This window comes from Antennarius striatus, chromosome 3 (assembly GCF_040054535.1).
Source record: "Antennarius striatus isolate MH-2024 chromosome 3, ASM4005453v1, whole genome shotgun sequence".
Lineage (NCBI taxonomy): Eukaryota > Metazoa > Chordata > Actinopteri > Lophiiformes > Antennariidae > Antennarius > Antennarius striatus.
In genome coordinates, this window is record NC_090778.1 from 24,019,112 (window position 1) to 24,036,575 (window position 17,464).

The following is a 17,464-nucleotide window of genomic DNA, read 5'->3' on the forward strand; positions in this document are numbered from 1 at the left end:
AGCCATTGCAAAGAAAATGTGATGTGGGATGCAGCTCCTTGTCCTGGTTTGAGCGCCACATTTGCCGTGCATCAGTGTCAGCAATTCAAAGATGAAAAATGGCTGAAAACAATGGAGCGTTCCTCACAATTTTTCTAATAATCTGTCAATCAAACAGCTCCATGAATGACACTAATATCATGTGATGCAGCATTCCATATCAAAGATCCCATCGTTGCCCCCCGCCCCTCCCATCCCCTCTTTTTGGCTCAATCTGAGGCCTGTCCTCCCCTCTTATTATCACCATCAGCATTCGGACATGAAAGGAGAGAAACATGTGCCGCACCACTGCCAAGGAGAAACCTTGATCTCAGAGCATTTGCATTTGCCACCTAGTTCTACTGGATGTATGACCGTGTTGCTGAGCTGCTCTCTGATTGGCTGACACTGAAAAGATGGCATTGTGCTAATGCTTAAAGCAAAGCAGGCTCACCCTTTTCTCTTTCATAAGTCATTGTCACACTTAGTTGGTGGCACTAGGGGGCAGTCCACCCTGTTGGTTGTTGCTGAGGAGGCGTCAACGTTGAGGTGTTTATCCAAAGAAATCGGAAACAGCAAGAGTTTCAAAAATATAGAAATCAATAGTTCATAGATGGTGATTCTTTAAAAACTATTTGGTGCCTGTGATTTTAATGGATTGGGATTTTCATTTCATGAAAGACACCATAATAGTCATAGTCCTGCTGGATTGCTTAATTGATTTGAAAAACATCATGATTTATTTATTTAATTTTTACTGTAAATGAAAGATTACATGCATAATAAACAGAATGTGAAGGTTCTCATGTTGCTAGGTGATTATTCCTCTCTCAAGTGGTTATTTATGAAGTTAAATGAATTATAATGATGCAAAATTTGGTATTTGTTAGAAACATATCAGGTGGGTTTCAGGGAAAAAAAAAAAAAAAGAACAGAATGAGATCCAAAGCATTACACAGTCAAGTGTTCCTGAACCCATTGTTTGAGATGTTTGAGAGAGAATAAGCTGCATTCATATCACAATGCAATTCAGCCTAATCCTCAACAAAGACTGAGATGTATGAAGAATATAGCGCAGAATATAATCTACATGAAATTAAAAGTAGCAGTGTCAATGTTGGTTTAATATAAACGTTGAATTAATTTAAGGGCTAAATACATGGATTTTCTCTCTCTGTCACACACACACACACACACACACACACACACACACACACACACACACACACACACACACACACACACACACACACACACACACACACACACACACACACACTCTTTGGAGCTATGCTGTAGCAGCATGTCTGTGGTACAGTAGACCCCAAAGGAACAATGTTCATCTGGAGATGAATTAATGTAAGAGCAGTGGTGATTATCACGAGGGCAGTCATTTCATATTTCCAGCACAGGGCAGCGGACCTCGAATTTTAACCATGACGAGATTTAAATGTACTTTGCTCGACGAGAATCTCAATTTCTTTTCTTTTTTTTCTCCTCCCTTTGCCATTTTCTTCTGCTTTGCACTGATAACTGGTGCACATTTAACTCAATTAGGTCACAACACACAGACAGCTTTATTGAACAATATTTCTCATATACCTGGGTTGTGAGTGATGAATGGGTCAGAATGTGTGTGTGTTACATGAAATAAAATTGGTGGTCCACTTTCCTAAAGGAGAGTTGCGAGGACGTATTCATGTAACACTATATGACACGTGTGTTTGTATAATTGTCTGAAAAAGTGTTCATTATTAAAAATAAACTTCTAACAGATTTCAATAAAACATCTGTCTTAAAACATCATGGCTAATGTATGAAGTCCTCTTCTGATAAAAACCTGAAAATAAATTGTCATTTTGTGTCAATTATTAATAATATCATTGAAATTTTGATTTGTCATTTCTTCTTTTCTCCATTCTCGCGCCGCTTTGTGGATTTCATCAGCAATTTCAAATTTGTACCAAATGAAATGTCAGCTAAAAACATTTCAGTGCTTCTCCTTTCAGCTGTTGTCATGGCAATGAAAAGATGATAATTGCACATTTTTGCATTTAGGGTAACCGCTACATGTTGATTTCAGTCAACCAATCAGCAACCGCCACTCGATTCAGCAGGGGACCTGGTTCCTGCTTTCCTTTTTCTTTGTCCATATTGGGAGGTATCATTGCAAAGAAAAGTAAAAATTAGAAATAAAGCAACTGGAAGGATTTAAAGCGAGGTAAAGCGTTCTCCTTTAGGCCATTCACCACTGAAGGTCGCATCAGGCATGAAGTATGTCTGCTGCTCATCACGATTGACACGAGGGTGGGGTACGCGTTGTGTGTCCGCGACAGAAAGCCCACTATTGTAGAGTCGCCTCTCCAGATGCCCGTGGGTCCTTCTGGGGACTGGAGGATGGGGGGTGGGGGGGAGCTCTCTGCTCCTGTCTCTGGTGCAGAGCTCCACACCAATCTATGGAGAGAGGAACCTCTGAATAGGCCCCACTCATGAGGAATAAAAGAACCTCTCCACTGGTTTGTTTTGGAAGCTGTCTTATTGATCTGTCTACCTATGAATGAATTAATTGGCCCAATTTTTTCCCGCTAACGGGGACAATGGCACTCAAAGCCTGTATTGACTGGCTGTAAGTTATTCTCTGAGAACGGCATTCATTAAAGAGTTTAGGAGTGTTTGTCAATTCATTGCTTTATCTACTCCAATAACTAAGAATAAAGAAGCCAAACCAGGAGAAGGAAATCAATGGGCGCTGGCCGTCTAAATGCTTGTTTACGCAAGGGCATATTTCATGAGTGATGTTGAAACTCAATTATAGTATTATCGAGAACCATCATTCAAACACAATTAAGTCTAATAATAATAAAATTTCAAATGTTCACCAAGACCTTGAAGAACCAAAGAGACGCCACTGGAAAATACAGAGAGAAGCTTGTAATAAGGACCAGATTCTGCTATAGGATGAAGACCTACAGCTCTGTGGAACTATTTCATAACATACTTTATCCTTCTTACAAGAGTAGCACTTCAACCGTTCTTGTATGTGGATGTTTCATAGAAATCTGGTCTCTGTCTGTCATCATCTATGGCCTCGTATGAAGCCAGGAAAGTACAGAGGACAGGTAAAGAACATAATTTATTTAAGACAAAATCTAAAGCAGAAATAAATACACAAAAGGAACAACGATGTGTGTGATTTACTTCATGAACCCAATGATGAATGATAAACACTTTGAACCGTAACAAACAGAATAAATGACGGACCAAACCAGACAATCCACCCATCACACATTCCAACATTGAATTTAAGTATTTGCTGTTAAAATTAGAAATGTTCACAGGCCTCAACATGTTTTAATAAATATGAAAATAAGAAACAAAATTATTAAGTCATTAGGAGAAATTAGATTTTTAAAAAGGTAGTTGTAACAAAAAGGTAGTAGACAATGAGTGAAGTGTGTGTTTCTGTGTCAAGGGCTCATCCAACTCGGCATCAAACAATCGAGAAATCAGGCAGGTCTGATACATTCGTTTTGTGCATATTTGCCCAGCTTAAAAAAAAAAAAAAAAAAAGACATCCAAAATCAGAACAAAAAATATAATACGGTGCCACCTGAATTTGTAAAAATGTTTCCTGTACAAAACCCCACAGACCTGGTGTTCATAAATTACAGCTCCACGGTGTAATTTTGACGAAAAAAAGCCAGCAAGCCACCAGAGTGATCTGTAATGGCATCACGTACCTTACATTCCTGAATAGACTGGACAATCACTTCAAGAGCACAATAAACGTTTGTGCGAACGTTAACCGACCAAAGACTTGCAGTATGCTTAAAAAAATACAATTCCCTCTTTGAGTTGATGGAGCTACAGAAAACAAAAGGCCGCCGGCCATTAGTTCAAACCAAAGCAGACACACAATCCACACACTGTGGGATAAGACTCACTTGGCACATTTAAAAAAAAACAAAAAACAAAAATAAAACATTTTACAAATTTACAATTTGATTTGTTTCAGATGCCTTTAAAATCAATGGATGGACATGTAAAAAGAAAGCAGAGCAAGAAGGAGGACTAGCTTGACATCTCCTTGTGATCACAATGCCCCTTTGAGATTGCGGGTGAACGACAGCATGGATCCTTCATGTCGAAACAAACGTAGAAAAAACACAAAGACACACTTTGACTGAGCTCCACCTGCAAGTGCTGTTCTGCCCTCAAATAATCTCAGATTGTAAAATTGGCTCAGATTAACCAGGCAAGTCGCAAAGCAACCGAAAAGTCACAAATCTGATGGAACTCATTTCATTTAAAAACCCAAAGTTGACATTTAAATACAGATTCAAGTCAATGAGAATCTTTTCTCTCTTCTGTGGGTACAACTCTTCTTCCCTCCACCAAAACAGTTAGCTGCATAGCAGCTCTACCAAACCAGACATTCTGGAAGCATTCACAGTCTGCCCCTCCCTGCTCATCCCCTTCCTCCACAGACAGATTGGTCCTCTCCTAGATGCCTTAGCGATGTGTGGCAATGGAATTCAGACATTTGAGAAATACAGGCAATTTCGATTTGGACGCACATTTCAAGATTTGATCAAAAGACTTATGGCAGTTATAGCCCCACCCCACCCCCCATAATTAAGAAAACACATAGTAAAAACAAATTTTGGCCTAATGTGAAGTTTGCCTCTGCAAATCTCCACACAGGATAGACCTGTTAGAAGTAGATATCATGAATCTGAAGACGGATCAAATCCTTACATTACTTCATGAACTCTGAAATAAGACCAAATAGAACATGAAACTCTCCCCACTGGCTTCCCTAAACTAGTGGAAATGAGCATAAAGATCACATAACATTTCAAGGTTTAGATTTATCTTACTTCTAATCATTCAAATTTCACCTTGAAATCACGACCCGTCCCTTTAACCTAACTCCAACTTCAGTCTGTTATTAAGAGTTATAATGATTGCTCTCTGATTAAAAATGGACGTAGTCCGAGTAGTTAACAAAAAAGCAATGACAATAGTTTACAGAGTCATCTGTAGAGGAAGCACAGGAGTTCTGATGAAATCAGTCATTGTGAGGTGGGCAGGGGGAGGGAGGATTGAAAAAAGAGGAGTTGTGAATCAGTCATCAGTGTTGCCCCCACTCAGTCCTCTCTGATCAGGCTGAACACACAGTTGCCCTGTGGGGGTCCGGCTGCCCCTCCTAGAGTAGTGATGCTATGCTGCCATGAGATACTGATGATAGAACAGCCCAAAAAGGGAGGTGGAGAAGAGACAGGCAGCAATCCACCAAGCAATAAAGGAGAAAAGACCCCGGAAAAGCAAAGGACTGAAGACAGTCCTCAAGCCCCCCAGGGCCACCGACAGCTGGGCTACTGATGCCCGGGCTCCCGTTTCAGCCACCGGAACCGGGGTCGGGGCCGTTATTGGCGCTGCACCCATCAAAGTGTTCATTTCGTGGGTGCAAGGCAGGTCTTCTTCAGGGTAGACCCACCAGGAGTGTCCACCTGTAGGAAAACAGGTAAAGATAGGAAAAACTCTGAGATTGAAAGCAAAGAACTTTCCAAAACGGAAAAATCATTGTGGTTCATGACTCACCTAAGGTTTTTAGCAGCAAAGTTGTGTGCAGCAACATCACCAATGGTGCCACATACTGTAGTGCGATTACACACAAGTAGTAAAAAACACGTGCAACCTGGATTAAATTAGAGAAATACTTTACTGTATGTTTCACACAAAGCTGCCTTTATCTTCTCTGAAACAATCTCCTCAAACATTAGCTGATTTAGGACTACCGCCTGCTGGACAGCTTAATCATATACAGTAATCCCTCATTATTCGCAGTTAACGCGTTCCAGGACCACCCGTGAAAAACAAAATTCTGCAATATAGCGACAAAATATTTTATTATTTACGGTAATTTAAACGGTAATGAACCCTCCCCATACTGATATTAAACCACCTTATATTTGTATTACCATTTCCCACACTCTTATAGACTGTTTAAAACACTTTTGTATTAAAAGGGTTTCTTTAATACACAGGAGTAACCGAGACTCAGATTACAGCGCACACATGGATGCAGTCAGCCAATAGCATGCGCATACGGTATCACATGACTACCTACTAAAAACCATAGATGTAGTGAAGCCGTGCATCTTGAAACACGAATAAGCGAGGGATAACTATAATAAAATTTAGTTACACAAATTTTTCCTGACGATAAAGACCAGTGGACATGTAATGCAACAATCACATCAGCAATAAAACCGGTTCGTAATATCATTCATGGGATTATGAACTCTAGTGGTTTATATTTGTAAAATAGTGCAGATAAAAAAAGTTTTATCGAGCCACTACGTTATTCACCATCTTCTGCAGGTCCACGGTGCTTATCCGTCCCGCCTCTTTCTTCATCTGGTCCACACCCTTCTGGGCCAGGTTGAGGTAGGCCTGAAGATGATGTCTCATCATAGCAAGCCGGAGTACACACAGCAGTACGATGGTCCATAACCGTAATGTATCAAACGTCTGCTCAGTCATCCTGAAAATAATAGAAAGGCAGGAGTGAGTAAGGGAGAAGGGGGGGGGGTGATGAAGGGATGACGGGCCTGCAAACTCCACACGTCCCGAATCTGCTCCATCATTTGGATGGTAGGCAGAGACAATGAGATGCACAGGAAAGATAGTAAGAGCAATGGAGTCAAACAACTCAGAAGAAAGAAGTATCCGAGGGTGAAATTAAGAGATAAAAAAAAAAAAAAAAGGTGAAAAGGGGGAATGGTGACAGCAAATCGGGTTTAATCACGTTTGACCTTGATGATATCGGAGTCGCTGTCGGAATCGGAAAAAAAGTTTGACATGTGACGGAAATCAACAAATTAAAGATGCTATCTTGGTGAAAGCTAACGAGAGACGGCAGTTAGAGATACAATAAAGAGCTTTCCCTGAGGTGAGACTAAATTTGTTCACAGTCTTATTTTATGAGTATTGTCACTTCATCTGCCAGTTGAATACGTCCCTTATCTCGCCAAGTTGTTGTAAATTCCATTTTCATAACTGCTGCTGCATTGTTTACGTCCATTTTCTAGCACATAAGCAGTAATTGTTTTTGTTTTTTTCCCACAGCTTTACATTATTGTCCCATCTCTCTCATTTGGATGGAAGGTAATCAGTTTGTTAGATATCAAGGTAGTCCAACTGAGTCTGGCACCAAGCAGAGTGCAATCAACTGAAGTTTTGAGTCTGTACAACTTCTTTCTAAACCACTTCCTGTTTGCCTTAAAGCCCAATGGCAACGGTCATTCGCACAGTTATGCATATTCTGTCATTTATTATCCAAACTTTATTTAGGGTTGGATTACTTTTACTTACAAAGGCACACTCTCTTTGTCCAGAGTGGGGTTCATAATGTAGTCCTTGCTGATGGGCTTCACCCACAAAAGGACCATAATAAGAGGAGACAGGAAGTTGATATGAAGCAGCGTCCTATAGAAAAGGGAGTAAAAAGAAAAGTAGAGTTAAACAGTAAGTGTCTAAGAAGACCTTAGATAAATAATGAAAAACAAAACAGCTAATAAAATCTTTCCTTCATTTTGAAGTCGACAGTAAGAACTAACAGCCCAGCTATCGATGCTACTTTCCACAAAAAAAGGGTGAGGAGATAACTGGGTATCTGTGTTTTTTTAAAGAACAAAATTAATTTAAGACTTTTTCATTTTTTACTTTGACAAGATGGTCAAACAGTGCAGTCTGTTTTACTTTAATTGAATACAAAGATAAAGTTCAGTCTACTTCAACTGACTATCAACAGTCTCTTCATCAATGAGAAAAAAAATTATAACTGTGGATCTCCATCATTTGAAAACTGATGTCTGTATTAATTGTCAAATGAACAATGATTGGGTGAATGTTGTCATTTCAGGAGTTGAAGAGAAAATTTGTTGACTCACGCCATCTTCAAGAACAAAAGAGACACAGGCGTCAACTTTTGGGGACCCTGAAAAGACTGCTGTGACTGAATGTGGTCATGAATAAAGGTGTAATAAGACAGAAGTGACCTCAGAAGTCACAACAGTGACTGTGGTGGACTCACTGTGTAAATTTGGCTGTGGTCAGATTGAGCGCATCTAGGTGCATCTGGGCCAATCGTAAACCAGGGAAAGTTAGAAATGCACCAATCAGGGAGCAGAGAAGGGCCAGGAGCAGTTTGAAGGTAAATTTCGATATAGGACCCCTGTGAAAGAGAAAACACAGCGAGACGCTCGTGAAGTTTCATCGCTCATAAAGAATTCATGAAAGCGGAGAAAACAAAACTGATACCATGAGAATACAGATTTTATACTTACTGGGACTCTAAACCCTGGTTCTGTAGAAAGTGCAGAGCGCTGTCAGAGAAGTTCGCAAAACCTAAGAAGGGAGAAATGTTCAAATGATGGACTCATTTCCTACAGCTGAATACTTAAAGTTTGCTGCAACTAATAGGGTCAATCGTAAGAATGCAGAACACTAACCTGTCTCTAGACCAAACTCCAGGTAGTTCTCAGTGACAATAAGGATGGCCATGGCTTTGACAAAAAAGAAAAAAGCAAAAGTGATGCAGAGAGATCGTTCGCCACCTTCCTCCAGCTTGAAATAGTGAGCTGTCAGAGAAAAAAGGGTCTTGCTGTGGAGACTGAGTCAAGGTAAAACATCTCTGGATGAATGCTGGCATACAAAGCGAGCACAAACCACTTTGCTGATATATTTTTTAATGCCTTGGAATTTTTTAAAGGAAACAGAAATAAGTCACTCTGCAATCAATCAATAATAAACAAAGAAGAGTGTCAGACCACAACATTTCAGGTGACAGCATGGCAATTTTTCATCTCCTTTCAGTTCAATTCCAGCTTTCAGACCAATGAAGTCCACATTCTTTTCTTCTATTCAGTACTAAGGAGACAGCTGTACAAACACTACACAAGTTCAAGCCAGCATGAGGCTGAAAAGGGAAATAGCCAGGCTTGTGATATCATGTAGTGGGTTAAAATTAATACAATGAGTTGGTGTGTCAACATTTGCCAAAAGTGATGAGATGCAGTCAAATGTATGCATTTGAGTGAAACAGGAAGGAAAAATTAAAAAAAGAGGTACGAGTTAAGGTGCTTGAACTGCTTTGCTTCAACCCGGGGTTCTCGGTGAAGGTGAAGCCAGAAGGGCCGACCTCCAGGGTGAGGGTCCAAAACATATCATCACAGATGAAAATAGAAAAAAAGAAATCAAATGTCCCATTAACACATATACTGAGCCACCATATTATTTTTTCATGTTCATCGTCCCATTTCATCTGTTCCAGTCCAGTCATTTTCCCCGAGCTTGTCAAAATTGGGCCCCCAATCTCAAATATAGGCAGGAAATGACACACCATCTAAACCCAGTGAACTGGGCCCAACAAGGAGCACTGGGAAGATTGAACCCTGTGGTTGGTGGCAAGGATAATATGTATGATTTAACCATCATTCACCGGAGCAAAATGCGGGTAGCTGTGGAGCATGAGGGTGCTACAAGTCGACCTTTAACAGGTGACTTAGCACTCGTTTTGTTACATCTCTTTGTAGTGTCGGCACAATCTACACAATCAGGCTGTAATGACTTGGTATCCTAAAGATAAAGAGATGCACCACATATGTAGCACAGGTATAATAACAGTGACAAATGGAAAGACGGAAAATAATGGAAATGTGTTCGGAAGTGTTGTCAATCTAGTGTACCTTTTTTTAGGTGCATCCAGTACCACCAGTGAAGTGCTATCACTCCACATCTGACACCAAAACTATCTAGTTGGATAAATAGAGTACTGGCAAGAGGAGAAAAAGACAGTTCAAAAGTGGTCAGTGTGATACGAAAAGCACGTTAAGGTGTGAACAGCCGCTGATGTGAGGATACACGACAAAAGCCAGGACTAGGAGACACCAGACCACGCTGATGTTCATCTCTCCTGAGGCTTGAGTCACGCTGTAGTACAGTTCCGTTATCAGATACACCACAGTCGCCGCTACTGTAAAATCCACCAGCCATTGGAACTCTGGGAAATAGTGCAATGCTGGGGGGCATAAAGAATATAATAACATAAACAGCACAGCACATGAAAGTTTAAAAGAGTGCATGATTGGAAAAGAAACGCCCAGGTTTGTACCTAATGTGTCGACTTCCGTGATGCATTTTGTCTCCAGCTGTAAGTCTATGTCCTTGGGAACTGTGAGCGGCTTGTTGTCTATGTGACCATTGTACTTCCTATATAGCAAAGAGGAGAGAGCAGCAAAGCAAGAATATGGTCAGGATAAGCAGGCAGCATTTGTCATTTTACTTTTAATTACAATTTTTATTATTCCACTCAAAAACATTACAATTTTCTGAAGACATTTCCTCTGTAGGCTTATGTCCCACCATGGATTTGACATAAGTGAAAATTTCTCTCCTTGTATTATGAAGAGATGGTTCGATGGACCTGATCTCGCTTTCAGAACCATCTTTGTCAGATTTGTGACTAGAGAAAAACTGAGCTTTCTGCCCCGGACAATCCTTGGCTTTGTTCCACAGTGGAACTTGTTCCAAGTTGGTAGATTCTGTACATAACCCATTCAATGGTTCACAAAAACATGTGTTCCATAAAAAAGATGACGGCTTGGTCCGGTGAACAACACAGCAGAATGCCATAACTACATGAAATGGTTTAAGACCATCTGGCAGTCAATTTGTCACAATTTGTATTTTTTAATTCAATAGACACTGTTGCTGGCATTAGATTGATTTTTTTTTTATACAGGTAATAATTTGGATTCAATGAGGATTTTAATGATTTCATGTCATGTAATAGCATAAGTTGCGTCATTTACGGTTCCATCAGTATTTTGTTGAGAAGGCACTTACAGATAAAGTGAGGCTCAAAGCCCTGGAGAAAACAAAAGGAAACTGGAAAAGAGGCAGTGGATTCCATTTTTTGTATTTGTACAGTAAATATTGATCAATGTGGCCAAATATGAGGACAAGGACTGGGCTGGAGAGCTGTCCTTCAACGAGAAAAAAACGATTTCCTTTCAAAGAGCCATTGTGAGATTAAATCCATTACGAATAAAACGTCTCCCTTGTTGTGGCATTCGATGCAGTTCTAGCATCCCGATTTAATGGCTGGTAGAAGTCTAATTACTTTCATTACAACTTCTAATACACTATTACTTTCATGATCAAGAGGGGCACATAAGCTGTGCAAAATTGCCGACAACAGGATAATGGAGAGCTTTTCTTTAGCCTTGAAGAACTGTCTGATGGGCCTCCTCAGTTCTGGGCTTTGTTTGTTGAGCCCTGTGTGTACGCTGGACTCACAGAACAATACCGCTGTAAGACTCAAGAGCCAAACGTGCCCCGGACAGATTTCATCTCTGAGGCACCTGACAGGAAAAAAAAAAAAAAAAAGCTTCACCCCTGACTGTGAGAGTCAGACGGTTAACAAAAGGAAAAGAGCTGCATGGCACAGGCTGGCAGTGGGTCCATCTTTTTCTTGGAAGGATTACTGAACATGTGCTGCTAAAGAGCCTCGACCTGCCTCACACGGGGTCAGAGAAAGGAGCGCAAAACAAAACCACCTTTGGTTCCGGGTTGGGCACCATGAGGAACAGTAAGGATTAACTTTCAGTCGTCAATTCAATTTTCTCTCACACCGAAAAAGGAGAAAACAAAGCAATTGGCAGTAAAGTCACATGTTCAACATATGGTTAAACATCCACCTGCAGCTAAAAAAAACAAACAAAAAAAACAAACCCCCAAAAACTATTTTTCTTGACTTGCATAGTAGTTCGTAAGGAAAACCATCCTCCAAAAATCAATGGTTGACATCTGACCACTTTGAAGTTCAGAATGCCGTATAGGAAACTTTGATTTCACAGAGGATGCAATTGTTTTAGACTTCTCATCCCCTAAAATAGTCTAAATAGTAATGGCTCAGGGAAAAAAAAATAAAACAAAACACAGGACCAACTTCCTCTCACATCTCCGAGACAGGGCCGCTTCTAAGCAGAGTTTCTCTGAGCCTCGATGAAGAGCCGTAAAGGAACAAAATAACAATAACAGACTTCTGTCTCCTCACTTCAAACAGGCCTTAAATGAGCCACATAAACACATCAGCTTCATCTGTTTGCCGACATGCCTGTGGTCTCCATCCATCTCAAGTCTGCTTCTCATCTTTTCTTTCTTGCGTGATGAAAGGGGTGCCTCCTCTGTACCAACGCATTCCACCCCCCTCCCCTCCAACCACCCCCACCCTCATCCAACAAACAATAGCTCCTCTTCATCCAACGCTTTTTCCTTCCTACCTACCTGTCTTTCCTCTTCTGTCCTTTTTGTTTCCCGGCTAAGCTCCTCAACTCATTCTCTGTGGGGTGCTGATACCAATGCAGACTGCAACAAAGTAGAGGAGAGAGAGGAAGAGATGTAATCAAGCCCGGACAAAGAAGAAGACATCATACATCACATGATGGGATGGGAAACAGAAAACTGAGTGAGAAAACTGAGTTGGATTTCTTGTCCTTGTATTCAATTTAGACATATGGTAAAAAAATAACTGAAAGTAAAGAAAGTGCCGGTTAAATTAAACAACACAGCCAAAAAATTACATTCTCTAATGTACTCCTTATTTTCACTCAAATATTCTCTTTAAAGAACTGATTTTAAAATTGCTATTGTCTGAACATGACTAACAAATAAACCATTTACAACAGTCTGGACATTTACCGTCAACTCAAAAACATATTTTTAAAAAAGTTATTAACACGATATGTGAATAACAAACATCCAAAAGAAACGTTACAACAGCAGGTTCTTAAGATTAAGAGCAAATGATACATACTGACAACCCCTCCTCCACTTTGAGGAATCTATGTAGGAGCAGTGGATAGCAGAGGCATGTTTATTTATTTAGATTCATTTATTTATTATGGGGGGAAAAAAAAAATCAGTTCCAAAATATTCCAGAGGGATGCTCCCGGCCTTCTGCTTGGGGTACAAAGTTCTGAAAAATAATTTACAAGTGACCTCAAAAGAAAAGTGAATTAATTATTAAATGTGTTCAAAGAAGCTCCAAAAAAAAAAGAAAAAAGAAAGTGTGTCATTACTCAGAGGAAATGAGGCGAGCAATTTGTTGTCATGCAATGTCCTTTGGGGTCATCCTCATATGGTCTTTGTAGTTTTGTCCTGCTTCTTCTATCGAAAGCCTTTATCGAAAAGTGAGTAAACATTTTGACCCCCATTTATTTGAAAAAAGAAAAAAGAAGAAGAAGAGGAGGAGGAGGAGGAGAAAACTCCTCAGGGGGCAGGTTAAATGTAGAAAAATGAAACGGTAGCATTTAGGGACCAGTCAGCGCACTACTTTACCTGCCACTGCAGAGTAGCCACCTCGCGAAGGAATAATGAGGTATGATTTTCTGAATTACGCTGGCCATTACCATGGTAACCACCAGCTGCACACCGATCACACCCTGTGGAAATAGTAAGCGGATTTAAATGACACATTTAAATAGCAATTAGATAAACCGTAAAAGGAGTTAGATCCGTGATGAGTGTGAATATGGACCGCACACTGAAAACATTTTTACTACAGATTAAATGTCTTTAATTGTCAGACGGGTGTAGGAGAACTATATTTTTTATTATTAATCTATTTATAGATGAAACAAGTCATGAAGAAAACCGAGTGAATAGGTGATGCATGTTGCTTTCATGCCAGTTAAATGGAGTCACAGAGGAAAGAAAAGAGACTAAAAAGGTATAGTGCACTCACAATCATGAAGCCAAAAGCTAGACACAGTTGGTCACTGGTGTGAATGTGTTTTTATACGTTTCATATGTCTTATTATCTGCAGTAAATGTTCAACAAGGGTTTAGAGGAGGAAAAGTCTTGAAAGTAAAAGTTTTCACTCGTCTAACTGGAGCGATAGAATATTCAGTCATCCATCTGCGCAAACTAAAACTCCAGCCTCTTACCAGAAATTACAGCTTCTGATTTTATCATCTAAAAATGTGAAACTACCGGTTTCTCTCAGTGTCAGCCAAGAGAATGAGACGATTCCAGTTGAAATAAATCCTTGCCTAATTGTAAGCGCTCAGGAGACCATGAAAGTTCTTTAACCTACAAACTGACACGGAACATTCTGCTTATACACACACACTTGACATGGTTTTCGATGAGGACCACACACTCGGTTTTTTTTATCGGTAAATTTCAAGAATGCGGGGCAGAGAAGCTTGTGAGTCCTTGGTCTGTTGGACTTCACTCTGATAAACTATTAAGCAACATAAATAAACTGCATACAGTATATATCTATGAAGTTAGACAACAACTTCGCTAAAACAGATATTATCCATAACAGCACACCAGTAAACAACTCTGGAGAAAGACAGACAATTGTTTTTCTTCCTCACAGTCAAACAGGGACGAGCTAGAAATCAGTATTTGACAAGTGAAGAAATTGTTAATCTATCTTCTACCAGAATCCCCGATTCCCAGAATCGCCCTGACGAATGCAGCCTAGTGAGAACCTAAGACCATTCCGGTAGAAAGAGTGTCTCAGGTTCCACTTTAAAGGAAGAGAACAAAGACTATTAATGGAAATTTTATATCAGCTATCAGAAATGGAAGTACTCTATAGTCAATGATTACAGCTAATAATGGGAACAAATCACTTTCTTTGAGCGCAGCAACTATGCTTTCTGTTATGTACCTTTAATAAGACATTTTTAAAGATATATCAGCTACAATTACAATTAAGGGGGCCAAATTATTGATTAATAAGAAACCATAATTTTAGTATTCCAGTTTTTCATAAAGTTAGCCTTTTACCCAAAAGAATGAACAGTGCGCACTCCTGTGGTAGCTTCCAAAAGATTTAACAGCATAAGGAGCTCCATATAAACCTAGCACACTTTGATCAATATTCACTTAGGCTTAAGAGGCCAAAATCATTCCCATCACGCTGTGCTTTTATCCATTCACAGTAGTTTAAGGTCTGGGTGTCAACCTATCTCTTTGGCGATCAGCAGGAATCATTGATATTTGTGCGTTCACACATCTGAGCAACGAGAACCAATTAGCTAACTAATCCCCGATACTTTTTTCTTTTCAAACAACTTCTATCTGTGCTAGCACCTGGGAATGTAAAACTCATAGCCTGAATGCACAGGAATATATCCTGTGGCTTAGACAACTCTCACATCGACAAATTTATGGTAAAGCAACCACCTTGTCACTCAGTTGTCCTCAATAGAACCTCAATTCACTAAGAAAAATAAAAAAATACTACTATAGGAGTAGCAGCATATTTAAAAAATGTTTATTATTAAAAGAAAATGGTGTGATTATCAAGTGTTTCAATGTTATCTATTCACTCCCTAACTACATAGCTGTGGAATAATAAACACAACCTCTCTTACGGTAAGGTGTGTGCAAATTACACAGCTTGAACTTTAAAATACAAAAGTGTGAAATTATAGATTATATACTTGTCTTTGCACAGTATTTTTACTTTATTTTTTTAAGCCCTGAAGCACTAACAGCAAGAAATTGAGGTATACCTGGACAAGCAATTCTTTGCTCATTCATACAGTATCCTGACATCACAGAAGGATGATAAGTCATCCGGGTGAAAAATAAGACGTAATGTGAATGTAATTCTGAGTGAAGGTTAAACCCATCTCTGACTGTAGTAGGTTTAGAAGGGGACAGTAAATGACTAGTAAAAAGAGGGGGTGAGAAGGCCATATCTGTACATTGGACCTAGATTCAGGATTGGTCACGGGGATCCCCAGGGTTACCCGCCCAATATGGGGTAAGCTCCAAAAGCTAAAGTCAATACCCCGTCTGGAGCCACACAGGGGGCGAGTGGGTGCCATTAGTTTGGCAATCACATTCATTCAAGATGTGAAGCGTGACCAACCACAACCTCTTTGACTCGAGATATTTCTCCATGCGGAGTAAGGGTCAGACTATGTAGGTCGAAAGCACACAGCCATCGTTTAGTGGATGCTGACCACTCTCTGTGGGGGCCCTGCGAGGATCCTGGGCCTTGGGGAAATTGAGTCAGCATGTGCTCTCTTATCTTGCCCAGTCCGCTTGACACCCCTCAACACCACAACCAAATGAAAACTGTAGGGGATGGGAGAGTGTTAGCCACAGTGATAGTCACCATCACCTATAGCACAAACTCACTAATATTTTGTCCATAAAACCAACTTTGAAACAGTGACACCCCTCTTTGAATAATGGCTCCAGTGTTTCCTTCATATCGACTACGAAAACCTTTTACATCAAAAAGGACCCACCACTGCAGAATCACATACGATGACATCCGAGGTGTGTTATTTCTGTGATTTACTTTATATTATGTATTTTGTATTATAGTACATGTCTACTGTAACAAGGAATGTTTATCTGTTTACTCTTGTTTGTTCCACAACAAACAGAATAAACACATCTTTAACTAATAACAGCTCAAGACAGAGCTTGGGAGTTGGAATCTATCAATATTTCCCAGTCACATGACATCAAATAGATTTCATAAAAATAGCTTTAACTATCAGTGTTCATCGGCTTCATCATACAGTGGAATTATTCAAGTTAGACCAGACAAACAATGAGTTTAAGTGCAATGACTTTCCTCTGAGGACATCTCGAGGTCAAATGTAGCACGTCAGGTATGTGAATACACCTTGACTCCCCTCCAAGTCTTTCTTCCACCTGCTGAGCGGAAGGCTAACTGTGATTTAGCATTATCAGTTCAGATTACATCTTATGTCCAACCTTTCCCTTACAACTTTAAGCAGTGTCTGTGTGATAAAACAAATTAGAAATTCTAAGTGTCCACTCCTCACGACTACAACAACTTTATACTTCAATAGCAACGAAAATGCAGATGTTCACTAGCAGCTAAGTTTAGCTTGATAGCTAATCAGACTAACCAGCTACAGGCATCTGTACAGGCTAGCAAGTTAAGCTAACGGTGCCATGCAGTTGCTAATCAGAGAAATCACAAATCTAGCAATGTAGTATTATCAACCTGGACACTGACATGAACACGACTTAACGGTTAGCGTTATGTCAATGAAGACTAAATAAGGACACCGCCGGGTTCAGGTGTTCGCTGTCACACTCACCATGTTGATGCAGTGCAGCTAAAGCAGACTCTTCACCGACAACAGTGACCACCCCGAGTCGGAAATCAAGCTGCGAGGAGCACATAAGACCTTCTTGCGATGTCTGTACACAAAATGACGGGATTTCTCATTCAAACTGTCACCGTATCCTTGCAGAAATGGGATATACTGTTAAAATTCAAGGGATGCACACATACGCTACCAAGTATTTTCAACTGCAGTAGAGGTCACACTTAAGCGATTGATAAGAAGGTGTCTTCAT

At 40.0% G+C, this 17,464-nt stretch overlaps 1 protein-coding gene across 1 annotated transcript; it reads right to left on the minus strand.

Moving 5' to 3' along the window:
* Positions 1-3,167: 3,167 nt before the first annotated feature.
* On the minus strand, positions 3,168-17,403 carry tmem161b (transmembrane protein 161B). Its single transcript, XM_068310866.1, has 12 exons — positions 17,203-17,403; positions 13,429-13,532; positions 12,376-12,456; positions 10,199-10,296; positions 9,949-10,105; positions 8,538-8,689; positions 8,373-8,433; positions 8,120-8,260; positions 7,399-7,512; positions 6,394-6,568; positions 5,623-5,719; positions 3,168-5,531 (listed from the first exon to the last, which is right to left on the minus strand). The coding sequence occupies exons 1-12, from the start codon at positions 17,203-17,205 to the stop codon at positions 5,242-5,244; spliced, it is 1,473 nt and encodes a 490-aa protein (XP_068166967.1). The 5' UTR covers positions 17,206-17,403; the 3' UTR covers positions 3,168-5,241.
* Positions 17,404-17,464: the final 61 nt, after the last annotated feature.